General features: G+C 43.5%; 1 protein-coding gene across 11 annotated transcripts in view; it reads left to right on the forward strand.

Annotated features, from left to right (window-relative positions):
* LOC113589092 (adhesion G protein-coupled receptor L2-like) overlaps window positions 1-14,043 on the forward strand; it is a 94,070-nt gene extending 80,027 nt beyond the window's left edge. For 4 of the 11 annotated variants that reach the window (XM_035536570.1, XM_035536572.1, XM_035536571.1 and 1 more), the window contains 6 exons: window positions 1,556-1,647; window positions 2,783-2,951; window positions 4,314-4,442; window positions 5,970-6,066; window positions 7,664-7,792; window positions 12,011-14,043. In XM_035536570.1, the coding sequence (XP_035392463.1) occupies window positions 1,556-1,647; window positions 2,783-2,951; window positions 4,314-4,442; window positions 5,970-6,066; window positions 7,664-7,792; window positions 12,011-12,897 (1,503 nt within the window). In that variant the 3' untranslated portion in view covers window positions 12,898-14,043. Of the gene's footprint in view, window positions 1-1,555; window positions 1,648-2,782; window positions 2,952-4,313; window positions 4,443-5,969; window positions 6,067-6,629; window positions 7,511-7,663; window positions 7,793-11,396; window positions 11,448-12,010 lie in introns of those variants that run through there. The other 7 variants (XM_035536574.1, XM_035536575.1, XM_035536577.1 and 4 more) reach the window with 4 other exon arrangements.
* The last annotated feature ends 456 nt before the right edge of the window (window positions 14,044-14,499 follow it).

Here is a 14,499-nt window from a genome sequence, read left to right on the forward strand (position 1 = left end):
GCGGACGGGTTGTTGTGCTTTTCCAAGCTGGCTTTCAGGCAGGCTTCAGTTCTTCGCTTCAGACTGCATTTGCTCTGTCTATGTTTTCCCTTTGTGCCTGTTCCAAAGAGACAGAAGGGTACTGGTGTTGCAGATCAGCTCCAGATTGTTCTGTTCAGAGCTGCTTTCATAACTTTCGGCCACTGTGATATTATTTCCGATAACCCCCTTGTTTTAATTACGGGGTTTTCCTTCTTCTGCCATAAAAATGGTTGCTGTTAGCAAGGGTTTTTTCCATTTACTTTTGGCCCCACCAAGAATTAGATGGCAGATTATGAAGAGCGTGCCTTTTAATAACATTTAGATCAGGATATTGATTTTTTCCCCTGTTTTATAGAAGAACTTTTTCAGGGGAGATTGCACTTGGCCAGGAACCAAACTGACAGATTCCTCCTTTCACTCCATTCTCAGTCTCTTATAAAGATCCCGCTTATTTGCATGTAAATGTTCCAGATTTTCTGAATAGCTCAAACATTGTTTTTTTCTCTTTCTTCATCCTTTTTCTTTTTATCATTCATTTCTTTCTTTTTCTTTCTTTCTTTCTTTCTTTCTTTCTTTCTTTCTTTCTTTCTTTCTTTCTTCTCCTATGCATGCGATGAACTGTTAACTATGTTTTCAGTTACCTTGATGGAGGTATTGGGTTTTTAATTGGTGCTGGAGTTTTAGAGGCATGACCTGGTAGCTCTGTTCTGCTTCGAGTGTGCTTTACTGCACATTGCCATATTCCGTACAGGGAGGAAGAATGCAAGCTCTTGGCCACATACAGATTCCTCCACTCCATCTCAGACAGTTCCTACACTTCAAATGAAGACCAACCAGTAGCACTGTAGGCTGTAGCTAATCATTTGTGTGAACTAACAGTGATCATTCTAGCTGTTGGCAAGCAAAGTGGGTTTATTTTAGGTGTATCCATGGATCCTATTACATATACCAAAACAACGTTGTGGATCAGCTGAGGATTTAAAACTCGGCCCCACATTGTATTAATCAAATGAGGGGTTTATGAACATATCAAACATAAAGGACAGTATTAGGATATTTGATCATTGCTTATGTTAAGCGAATTTCTCATCTTCCCAGTTGAGAAACATGGCCACATTTTTTGGGAGTTTCCAACAATGTGATCCATTGTAGCACTCTGACACAGCAACGCTAGCAATCGCTTTGCATGAACTGAATTATTGAAAACTTTTTTGTTTCAGAACATGATGTGCCAGAGCCAACATAAACCGTTTGTAGTGCAACATGGCCCAGTGCTTGAAGTAATAGGGGAGTAATCACATGGGTTGTGAGTTCAAATCCCAGTTGGGACGTAGGGCAGAGCAGACCTCCACCTCTTTTCCAAGCCTGTGCCTGGGAAAACACCCTTGTGTAAAAAGTAGCAGGTCTCCAAGTATGCAGCATGCCTGTTGCCTTTGATAAACATGTCATCCGAGTGATTAAACGCAAATGTGGATTCTGGGAAATTGAGAAGAGCTGTGTGGTCCTGCTCACTGCGCTCTGAATGTTTTGACAGCTCAATCTGGTCTTCCTGGTCGTGACCATGTACAAGATGCTGAAGCACTCCACCTCCGTGAAGCCCGACTCCAGCCGCCTGGAGAGCATCAGGTAGGGCCACTCCGCCGGCGCGTGAGGTTTCATTCCGCTGGCTTGGAGAAGAAGTCATTCTGCCTGTTTGTTCCAAGACACGTTTGGGCTCCGTTTCCATTTGGTCCCAGGGCACTTAAACGCCACCATAATTGCTTTTGTTCACACCATTCAGTATGGTCACACTTTATGCCAAATGTCTCAAATTGTAATTATTACAATGTGACAATTACTTTATATTAACACAAATTATTTTTATGGAAATGGGAGTATAATTCATGTCAAAAGTGTGCAAGATAATGTCCTGGGTCTAAGGCTGAGGACAGGCTAAAGGTCGCAAGTGTGGCAATAAGTGTTCAGAAGGGGCTCATTGGAGTTTATGGGTGTTGTTAGAAAAGCTATTAACCTTTTGGGCTACGTGGTAAAACTGGTCGGCTGCTCGAACCTTGCGCAGACGGCCTTGTAGTGAGCTCAGCCTCTTGTAAACATTGCCCTTGAAAAGCGTGAACATATTTTCGAACTGTCACTGACCTACTGCACACAATAAAATTGAGACATTTTATAGGACGCATGTTCACGAGCACTTTCAGGCTTGCCGTAGCGAGTAACCAGAGACAGACAAAAGCAAAACCCTCCGTGTCATGTAGCCGTGGCCCACCACTGTCCGCGCTGTCTAGCAAAAATGTCATTCGATATATGCGGAGAGTTCCTGGAATCTCTTGAGAGGGGCAGAAAATGTGCAACATATACACTCTTCCAAGACCCCGTGAGAGGGAAGTGAAATGCTGTCATCTCTCGCTGGAGCTCTACAGACATTCTTATCAAATTTCTGAGTGCCATATTCCAAGAGGATTTGCAGCTGTGTTATTTATGTGGCATTTAGCTGTTGTATTATTCTGCTAAAATATGGAGACGCATCCTTGCAGAACTAGGTCCAAATCTTGGCAATTTCTGGTGATACATTTCTGCTTTCATTCCTCCTGCTGGTGAATTTTTCTCCCCATATTTGCATATTTCCATGTACTGAAGGAAGAAGTTTCATTTAAATTTCTATTGAATCAACATAATAAATATTTGCATTTTGCTTGCTGCAGTATTATATGGCGATGTGTATCTATGACGATATGTGTGACCTGACCTTTCTCCTGGCTGTCAGGTCCTGGGTGCTGGGCGCATTTTCCCTGCTGTGTCTTCTTGGCCTGACATGGTCGTTTGGGTTGTTCTTTCTGAATGACTCATCTATAGTGATGGCCTACCTCTTCACCACCTTCAACACCTTGCAAGGAATGTTCATCTTCATCTTCCATTGTCTCCTGCAAAAGAAGGTAAACATGTGTTCCCTTACTACAGAAAACTTCACCTCCCTGAGTGCTCCTGTTCTCCGCACGTATTCGGGAAGACGGCCTGATTACTGATGTTAGCAGTATTCTTTTTTTAAAAGAAAAGGTCGGGCTAAACTGCCTTGACGTCCTGATAGATATCGAAGCATCAGATGCTCTGAGAAAAAAAGTAGAGACACTCTCAGTAAAAGCTACATTTTGAATATGGTCATAGTTGTATTAACCATTCAGGAAGCTTCTCTGCAAGGAGGCAGTACTCCATCTGTCAGTCATGTTGCAAGGAGGCAGTACTCCATCTGTCAGTCATGTTGCACATGCACTGGTAACACATAGTTGGTAGGCTAAGGGAGGACCTTTGGGGCTAGGCTTGGATAGAGGCGCAGGATTGGAGAGAGGGGCCAACAGCTCAGTGTGACAGAACCCAACAAGAACTGCTTATGTGGCATAGAACATCTTTAAATGATCGTTGAAGTGCTGATGTTTTTCTGGCTTTGTTTATTTTTTAAATATAATTAAGTTTTAATTACACGAGCTTATGCCTCATGATTAGTTGTTATGATTAGGAAAGTAACATTTGGCGCTGGAGACTATTAAAGAGTCATTCACATATAATGATTGGAAACTCACTCTAATTAGTGTGCGAGTATGTTTTTACTTTTACAGACAGTTTTATGTGTTTACATTCACAAAGCTAAACTTTGATATATGCTTATAAATGTAATTGACACAATATAAAAAAACAATCTTGACGAAACTGTGACTAGTGTCTTGCCACTGGTGATGTGTAAATTAGATGAGCTCCGTCTAGGGGGAAACTTTACATCACCATTATTCACTGTTATCCGTTCCCCTGTTTAATGTTTCAATTCATCAGTAATGTCAAAACAAGTGTTTGCTTGTCTGCTCCATTAACTGTGCTCTCTCGAGGGTGAAATGAGTCTTTTCGATGCTGGGCTCAGATTGTGTGGCAGTTTAAAAGAAGAGCTCTGTGGTAACTGTTCAGGAAGCAAACGTGTGTGATGGCCAGCATGCCTTCACAGATGTCCATTTACTCTGTTCTCCAACAGGGGCAAAAAACAAAGGAACACCATCAACCACAAAATAACAGTCATATTCAGTAGTCTGTCAGTATTACTGGCCATTATGATGAGTGCCCGCCATAACTGGAGCGCTGAGTCTTGTTTCATCAGTCCAAACTGCTTGCTTATAACATCCCATGCTGTCCTGATAGCGAATAGCTGTCTTCACGTCGAATGACACAGCAGTCATATGAGATGGATACCTTCACCTGGAGGCTACTGTGCGCTGAAATGGTGTGTGTGTGTGTGTGTGTGTGTGTGTTCACAGGTGCGTAAAGAATACATCAAGTGCTTTCGTCAATCCCAGTGCTGCGGTGGTCTGCCCTCTGAGGGCACACACAGTGCGGGCAAAACGTCCACGTCCCGTTCCACGGCGAGATACTCCTCTGCTACCCAGGTGAAGCACTTAGCACATATAGCACATATATTGCAATCTGGTTCATGTAAAAAAAAGGGGGTCCCGCACACACACACACACACACACACAGAAATTGCTGGGGGTTTCTTCCTTCATCTTTTTTGTTTTTCTTTGACAAATACTGCTGTATTTGACACAAAGTAACCACTCTTTGTGTTGATGGAGTTATTTTTTGCCTCAATAAGAGGCTTTGGGCCTGATTTAATAAAGCAAAGCTGCCAGTGTAATACCGGTATAGGTGCACATATGAGCGAAATGGCACGGGAGGCCTGAGACTCGGAGCTGGTGTGCAGAATGCTCCAGCATTGGCATTGCTTCACTGCTGAGGGCATGACAGTGTGCAGGGAGGGAAAGAAAAGAACAACAACAAACCAACGTGATTATAGTCAAGCCCACAGCTTCATGTTTATGACTCAGGAGCCTTAGAAACACCCAGAGAGGGCTTCACACAACCTGAAATCTTAGGCAACTGAAAAATGAGAGAGGTTTTTCCAGTCAAGAAAATACTTTTTGCATGAAGCCTGTGTGTTTCACAGATATCTGTGGAAATGCATTCCAAAAGTCATGGCTATTTATTAATTCATTATCGCTCTTCATTTTGGAAGAAAGCTCCACATTAGGCTCTCCACACGAAGGTTCGGTGATTTAGCTTGGAATTCACATAATTGGGGAACCATTTAGTGCAGATTATATATCATCTCCCCTCCAGATCACACCTGACTGGACACTCTCTGACTGAAACAAGCTTATTTGTAATAAACACTAAATTATCTGTCTGGTATTTGAATGGGATTCTTTGAGGTCAGGAATATAACTTACAAAATTGGCAAAAAGCAGTAAAACAGTAGCAAGTTGAATAGATTGTATGGCATGGACAAATTAACTGCTCTTAATGAGGTGCTTAGCCAGCCAGACCCTTTGGAATGTCACTATCATCTGTGTGAACCCTCATCATACCTGTAGTGTTTTTTACTACAGTTAATTATCCGACAGAGCATTATAAAATAGTGTAATAAAGTTTCATTTCAAATTTGGATTTCTCTAAATGTGTCCCAGCACGTTCCACATTACTGTACATTATTAATGTCTTCCAGTCCTCTATAATGACACTATAAAAGCAAATATTGTTATTGCTTTTCAGCAAAGTAGTACTGATCGCAATTACTTGTTACCACAGACCTTAATAAGGTAGTGCAATGCTCTGGATGTCTGCCATAAATATGAATATGAATTTTTGTAATTCTTTGTGCGTAGTTAGCATAGCGGCTCACTCATATTCCCTGAGGGAAAACTAGGAGGATGGCAGAAGATCGGAATGATAGATGTTACCTTCTGCCACACAGCAGATTATTAGCATGTGTGTGTGTGTGTGGCTAACGGTGGTGGGTGTGTGTGTGTGTCTGTGTGTGTGTGTGTGTGTGTGCGTGCGTGCGTGCGTGCGTGCGTGCGTGTGTGTGTGTGTGTGTGTGTGTGTGTGTGTGCGTGTGCGTGCGTGTGCTGCCACAGAGCCGAATTAGGAGGATGTGGAACGACACGGTGAGGAAGCAGTCAGAGTCGTCCTTCATCTCGGGAGACATCAACAGCACCACCACGCTCAACCAAGGTGGGTCCTCTACACCGCACCCCACAACAGTCATGTGATGGGTGTGTGCAAAGGTCTGAACAGGACTAGCTGTTAACATTTCTAACAGTACATAAATAAATACTTTTTGTTTTGTTTGTTTTGTGGTGGTCAGCGATTGGTCAGTTATTGTTTAAATGATGCAACTTACCCAGAGGCTTTCACATTCCAAGGCTATTTAACAGTCTTGATATGGTTTTGTTATCTGATAATCTGAAATTTCATACCTTTATGTCTTAGATTACACAACATTTTGTGTCATAGACTAAGCTATTGCCTCCTGGCTGACTCTTTCATATAACTCCCACTTTTATGGCCGTAGAGTAAAAGACTCTTCTCATAAGATTTTAAAGAGTAAAGTTCTTTTTTAAAATTTTATTTTACCTTCAGACATCAATACGCACAACATGTCAGCAAAAGTCAGAGAAAAAAATCTTTATCAGATCTCTCTGACATTCATGATGAACACTGTGCCCAGTCGCTGGTTCAAAAAGACCTCACTAGCCCCTGTCAAGATTTTAAAAATGGACTGATCAATTATTTAGACTGAACAAGAGTGCTGCTGATGAGAAGATGATGATGAGCTTTCGGCAGCCTCCCCAGTAACAGCCAGGCCCTGCAAGCAATGCCGATTCGGACCCACGCGGGACCTTACACCACCAGAGCTGCCGCCCAACCAGCCACAAGGACAGGCTTACGCTCTCTAGGGTCCCGTCGTCAGTGGCCTCCAAACGGGAATGTTTGTGTAATCACTCCATCGTTCTAAAGATGTCCAGAACGTGTCCAGTGTGTACCATGCCCAAAGGGCACCTTTGTACTGAAAGGTGCTTGCCTGCAGTCTGATGTTGTGATGTGCACTGAACAACATACTGGAGTTTGACGCTATATAGAGAAACTGGCTACACTGGGAGATTTGTGCAAACTGTTGGATCAGCTGTTGACCAAAAGCACATTTAAGCCCTGAGGTCCATTTTGTCATCCCTCTGTCTTTCTACAGAAACCTTACATCTTAGCCATAGGAATGGTTGTTTTATATATATGGAAGACTCGGCTAGGGGAAGAGATTATTCTTCCGCAGAATAACGTTGTGAAGCCTAAGGCACAGGAATATGAAGTATTTGATAATCTGATAACAAACGTATCATGTGGTTTAAATTTTCAACCTAGTCAACCCCCATATTCTTGTTTTGCATGCTTTTGTTTTGGCAAAGTAGCTTACAGTCTGTTCACAAACTTTACCATCTAGTTTATACTGCAGTCTATGGTGTGTTCTATAAAGAACAAAGACTGAATGTAAGAAATTTGTATTGACTCCACTCAGTGTTTTTGCAAGCATGCATGTGTTTTTTTTTTTTCTTATAGTCCTTTGTTTTATTCTGGTGAAATCGTACTGTATCCGGCTTCATAAAGAGATGTTGGTGTGTGATCACTTTTAATTGCACTTTAATCCTGTTTGAAAGTGCTGTCTGTGTGTGTGTGTGTGTCTGTGTGTGTGTGTGGGGGGGGGAATTTAAATTATTATGAAGAGTTTCATCTCTTTTTTTCCTCTTCCCACTTTACTCTTTTTGTCTTCCTGCAGGAATGACTGGCAACTATCTCCTAACTAACCCCCTGCTTCGATCACACGACACTAACAACCCCTATAATAACCTCCTCGCTGAGACCGTCGTGTGCAACACACCTTCCCCGCCCGTCTTCCACTCGCCAGGTGCCCCAAGCCCTCCTGTTTCTGCCCTGCGTGCGTGTGGTTGGGGTGGGGTGTGGACATGGGGGTGTTAAGAGTTTGCGGTGCTTCTTGCTCGTGTGGGACCGGAACAAAAAGATGTTTACCTGACAGTTCTTTGTTGTGCATGTGAGCTTTAACAGCCCTTCAGATGCCACTGCACCTTTACCTTTTTTCTTCATCGTCCTGCGTTTGCTTTCTTTGAAGTTTATCTTTTGAGTCTTTCTAGAGTTGTTTTAAAATCTTCTCTGGATTCCATTCCACATTCACATCTCCTGCAGCAATTGTTTTATCTGGGATTTGATATATGGTTCTGTAATATTTCATTCATACCCATCTTTACATTTTTTTATTTTACGTTTTTTTTTTTGCCACTTTTATGCTTCTCGGTCCTGATTTTTAACTGGGCTTGGAACTTCTTGTTCTTTTTAAAGACACGTTGAAATCGACACGCCATGCTAATTGCCAGATGGGGTGTTACTTGTCTTTTCCCGCATCGTATTGTTCCTGTGGACTTACCGGACCCGGCGTGATTGGCACTCGGTCGGTGTTTTCCGCGTCTGACTTGCACTTCCATCAAAATAAACAGGAACAAATAGCTATAACTGGCATCTTCTCGTCGGCCCGGAACATTAGCCCGACCAATGCTACCTGACAGTTGCGTCTGGCAGGCAGTGCGTGATGGAATGACGGAGAGGAAGAAATAAAGGGCAAAATAAAGGGGGTACAGGGGGAATGGATTTCTGCGAGTCCTGACAGATAGCGATTGTGTTTGGTGCGTTTCCCGACATCCGGAATGCTGCATACATATAATTAAGAACACTCCTCTCGGCTCTTTGCATTTAGATTGCAAACAGGCATTCGCCAAAATAAATAAATAAATAAATAACTAAAAAATAAAAAACTGAAGGAAAAAAACCCAGGCTGGAGCAGCGTTCATTTCCTAAGGCAGTTTCAACCACGTCACTTGTCATGGACGAGCGAGCTAATCGCAACGCGGATGGAAACGGCGACGCATATCCCGTGAATTCCACTCTCAAGGACAGGGCCGTTTGTTCCCTTTGTGAAAATCAAACTCCTAAATGATAACTGCTGTCAGTCACCTCATTTTTTAATGCACACTTAGGGGGGGGGGGGGGGGGGGAGATAACCAGCATACAGACCCATGGAGTATGTTTATAAACAGATGATAAAGAAAAGTGAGCTTTTTTCCAGATGAGTTCATACAATAAAATAATTCAGGGTGACAGTAATGCTCACGCCACATGAGCGCTGAAGTCCATTTCCTGCTCTTGCTTCAGACAGTGGGCCTTCTCAGAGCTGACTACTGTGCGCTCTGTACAAAAAAACGGGTGGCGGGATCTGGGCCTGTGGGTACGTGCGGTAGGAGGGGAATACCCAGGGGACCAAACCTCGCAAATAAATGCTCTGCTTTATGCCGAACATGACACCAATGAAATGAATAATAATCCTCAAACGCTTGTGTTAGCTCAGTATGGGGTATGAGCAATTTCATAGTTCAACACTTTTAGAGAGGAGTTGAAGGAAGATGAGGGGGCTTACACTGTTAAAGAAGCTAGCAGGAGGCAAGCAGATCTGCTGTGATGGCACTAATCAGAGAAGAGTTCCATTCAGTATGTCTGAGTCACTCACATCCTATTAAACTGATTTCCTGTTGTTTCAAGTCATTTAAAAGTAGGTTGCAAAATAAACATGTGCCTAGTGCTTTGATCTTTAAATACGTTAAATAATAATTTTAAGTTTTAAGAAACCCGTCATTAAAGACTCAAACCCAACTTATGGTATGTTAACATTTAGAGGATCCAGAGCCTTACAATACAGAAACTGACCATATGTTTTATTCAAGGTCTTTCACTAAGACAAGGCCCAGTAGTCCATGTATTGGCTAACCTTTGCCCTTTGTCTCAGCCTCCTGCTAAGGCTTGCTCACTGCCGGAAGCCAGAGAGTGTTAAGACGCACGTGAAGGTTTAAACGGTGCACGTGGCAACACGCGCGAGCCTTGCCTCGCAACGACGGAAGCGCTGCTCGTGATGGCGGGGTGCCCTTCACCGCGTGCGCGCACGCCTATGGAAGTGGCTAAGAATTGTGCATGGGATGGACGGTGCAATTTAAGAATGAGAGGATAAGAAAAGAAATCACGTAACGAAAATACCTTTACTGGCAGCGCAGAGTGGAATGTCGCGGTGCACGAATAGCGAGACCAGCAATTCAAGTGCATGTCCATTCGCATTCTGGCCGCATGTTGGTCTGATTCTCCAGACGATACCTGTCCGGATTTTAACGATTTCCGATGTGTAAACAAATGCGAATAATGCTGGCATTAGCAATGTTTCACTGCTTGCCGCCCCGACCTGCCCTGCTTTATTTTTCAGCCCCTACTCCCTTCTGCTCCCCATCCAACCAACCACTCCTCCAGCTAAACCCTTTTGATGTCTGTTTTTAGTTTTTCTCGCCGTCTACAAAAGGGACGTTTCCTATCTCGACCGCGGCATGTCACCGTACAACACCGATAGATTTTTTTCGTCCCCCCTTCCCCTTTGCTGCAATATCACACCCATTTCTATTTAAATTAGAGCGACTTAAGTCTCATCCTCTGCTCGGCTTGTAACGGAGCAGCAGTCAGCACGTCTCCTTCGACCTGTCGGCTCGCCTGTCCCGTCCAGTCAACCCGCATTTTACTATTTCTTATTCTTTCCTTCTTTCTGCTCTGTATATCGTCTTTTCATTTTCCCTTATTGTCTCCATCACTTGGACATGATGATCGATTATTGTTTGTTTGATATTCGACTTTTTTTTTTCACTGCTGTGCAGTTATTAGGCTACTTGACGTTCTCTCTCTCTCTCTCTCTCTCTCTCTCTCTCTCTCTCTCTCTCTCTCTCTCTCTCTCACACACACACACACACACACACACACACACACAGACTGGAAAAGAAGCTGTTAGAAAGAGGCTGCAACCGCTTGCTGCTGTACCTTTACACACGCCATACCCTGAATTCAGCCATCCGGCGCCGTTCCTCGTTAATTAAATGAACTAAGCGATGAGTGATGGAGGGAGGAACTAATAATTAGCACAATGAAAGGGGCTGGTCGTTGAAGCTCCGTATGAGTTTGTGGTTTATTGATCGTACTCTTCTCACATCATTTATTACAGGACACGGGGGAACAAGTTATTTTGATTTAAATCTGTTATTTATATTTCGCAATTGTATAATTTTTTCCAGAAAATGCATTTTGTGAAAGAGGCCCATTATGAACTCAGTAGAGTAAACAAAGTAGAGTAAATAAAACTGAGACTTTCAAATGTTTAATAAAAAGTTGAAAAAAGTGGTTATTTTATATATATATATATATATATATATATATATATATATATATATATATATATATATATATATATATGCAAATCATTATTGAAATAAATAATAGTGGTATTGATGAGTGGATAGGCTGAATTCAGGGCCTTAGAGTTTGAAAGCTTTCTTTTTGTTGTTTCTCACTTGTTTATCATTGCTGTGATTAAAACCAAAAAATGGCATTGTTTCACTTTTCTTTTGGCACGTGGGCAGTTCTCAGGCCAGCTAGCCTGAGCAGACACACATAATGTGAGTGGTGGCAAAGTGAGTTGTTGCACCTCACACACACGCCTGCCCACCCGCCTGCTTGCCTGCCTGTTTGTGTGTACGCGTGTGCGTGCATGAACGGATGTATGCGAATGTTTGTTTGCGCGTGTTTGTCTGGCAGACATGGGCTAAATCTGACTGCGCTTTCACCTCTTCTGCGGACGGCTCACGAGGGTGTGGCTTGTTCCGGCCGTGTGTGTTTTTTATGGCTGATGCTCATTTTTGTGGCAGCTTCGCTTTTATGTGTAAATACATTATGTGTCTGCATTCTAAAGGTTTAATGGCTGCTATTTATTTACGTTGACATGCTGTTAAGGGCATAGTAAGAGAAACACGACATTCCTAAGTTCCCTTTTCAATTTGTATAATAACAGATTTGATGCAAAATGTGCAACCGATGATTTTAATAGTCACAGACATCAGGGTTGAAAGGAATGAAGAAAATCATATGTCCTCAACAGTAATCCTTATTTTTTATTTGTTTCTATTTTAAATGTGTATATTGCTTTTTGCTGGAATTCCTTTCTGGTCCTGAGTGTTGCTGCATGTCTTTACTGCAGGCCAGCACTCACTGACCAACAGCCGGGACATCAGCGCCATGGATACACTCCCCCTCAATGGCAACTTCAACAACAGCTACTCGCTGTCACAGGACGAGGATTATGAGGGCGGGGCGCTGCGCTGCCCGGCTGAATGCACCCTGGGTCTGGACGACACCGCCTTCGAGAAGATGATTATTTCCGAGCTTGTGCAGAACAATCTAAGGCCACGTGGGCCCTCCCGCGGCCCCGCCGATCCCGAACCTGGGAGGGGGCGGGACATAGAGCGGGGCCGGGATCGTGGCCTGCCGGTCCGACATGCCCATGTTGGCAGAGCTGCGGGCATCCTGGGTGCTGGCGGAAGTCAGGCTGACGGCGTCGTGACCGCGGCCGATGCCCCGGCCTCTAGCGGTGAACACCTGGCGCTGGAGCTCCTCCTGCATCCACACCATCGGGATGCCCTTGAGGCTCCACTTCTGCCCCAGCGGACTCACTCACTCCTGGGAACCAAGCAGGCCTCTCGCCAACCCCTCGGGTGCCACAGCGACCGAGAGGAAGGGGCGGAGGGCAAAGAGGAAGCAGGCACACCTTCAACAAATAACCGGGACTCGCTGTACACGAGCATGCCAAATCTGAGAGACTCATCTCCGTCGCCCTCAGACACACCCGCTGCGGCGGACAAGGCGGACGAAAGTTCGCCTTCCCCCTCCGCCCAGAGCGAGGCCGACGACCTGTGCCACAAGAGCCTGCCTGACCTGGGTGACAGCACCCAGCCACTCTCTTACTACCAAATCAGCCGCCGGGGCACCAGCGAAGGCTGTGTCGGTAGCGGGCTCCCCGAGGGCTGCCATCAGCCAGAGGGCGAGCCACCCAGGGACGGACAGATGCAGCTCATCACCAGCCTGTGAGGTGCTGGCCACTCCCCATCGTTCTCTCCCCTGCGCTTAGCCCTCGTGGCCGGGCTGGCCGCCCCCGACAGGCAGGGAGCCAGAGGCACGGAGAGACTTTTACTTACTCTGGCTCCAAAAGCCCACGCACACTCCCCCCCTCCCCCATTTAGTTGATTTCTAAACTGCTCTGCCATGGGACGGTAGAAGTGAGAAAAGCACACGGGGGGCGGGATTGTGTGAAGGCCGGTGCTGTCCACATGCCAGCCACCACTCTGTATGATATACTCTACTGTACTCATCAGCAAAGACAGCAAACAGGAACATGCCAGTGCTAGTCTTTAGAACTGTCCTGAGGCATACTGGCATAGACTGCAGACAGGTTCTCGACCCCAGCGGCGTATGGGGTCATTCCACAACTCCTCATTTGAACTGAAATGAGGAAAAAGAAAAGAACCACTATTCCTGACTCAGGCCTTATATTTTCTCTATTGCACATGTAACTGTTGTAAGGATGACAGCCTAAGAAAATTATATTTTGCTGTAACACAAGTGGAAAAAAAGAGGGGGAAAAGGCAAAATAAAATGACAGTTAAAAAAGAGTTATAGCAACCAAATTTGAATTTTCAGAGAAAGCATTTTAGGAATGGGTTGCACTTTTCTTTGTTTGTGGGAAAGTGTGAAATCTTCTTACACTTTGTCCATTGTAGAAACTTTGAGAACATGAAAAAGCCAATATTCACATTTCCACTTGTGAACAGTGTGTTTGCTTTCATCAGTTATAAATTTTGACAGTAAAAAACAAATTCGCCAATGTATGTGTGAAGGGGAAACTTATTTTCATCATAAAAGCTATGTCTTGCACAGATTTGGAGTGAATTGGGCATATATGTAATTTATTTTGGTGTAAAATGCTTGGCAGTAATTGTCAGGGGTAAAGAATCTTGTGTCAACGCAATGTCTTAAAAAAACATATCAGCATTTGACACTAAATAATTTATTAGATGAATTATGGAATATTATGAAATAAAAAAATTAATGGAATGAAAGTGTGTGCGAGAATACGACACTGTTAATATTCATTTCAATCTTTTGTAGGAGCCCATTGTCGGACGCTGATGTAAATTCAACTCATGTTTGATATTGAATAAATGTGACAATTTTTTTTTCCTGTTTGCAAATGCATGTATGTTATTCCGCATATTATGAAACCCAGCAAAGGCTGACTGTATCATACAGAAATAGTAGAAGTAGAAAGACTCCAACTTTTTATTAATACTCTTCTTAGTATGGCTCATCAATTCTTTACAGTTTAATTACAAAGTAACCTAATTAAGTTCATTAACTAGTAATTAATATGTTAATGTTTTCCCAAACAACATATGCTAAAATAAATGAACTGAGGAGAATTTGCTCAAACAATAGGTCCATTCACTGTCTCTAAAGAGGCAGCTGTGTAGACTAACTCCATGTTCTTAAATAGATATAGTGGACAGTGTCAGTTGGAAAAGTGTTATTGGTATAATCTTGTCATCACAAGAAATGTGTCGTTATCCATAACCTCTGCAAAAATAAACATCAAATCACACACTGCTTCAGCCTGCATTCAGCCAAGGTTGATCT

Source organism: Electrophorus electricus, chromosome 19 (genome assembly GCF_013358815.1).
Source record: "Electrophorus electricus isolate fEleEle1 chromosome 19, fEleEle1.pri, whole genome shotgun sequence".
Classification (NCBI taxonomy): domain Eukaryota; kingdom Metazoa; phylum Chordata; class Actinopteri; order Gymnotiformes; family Gymnotidae; genus Electrophorus; species Electrophorus electricus.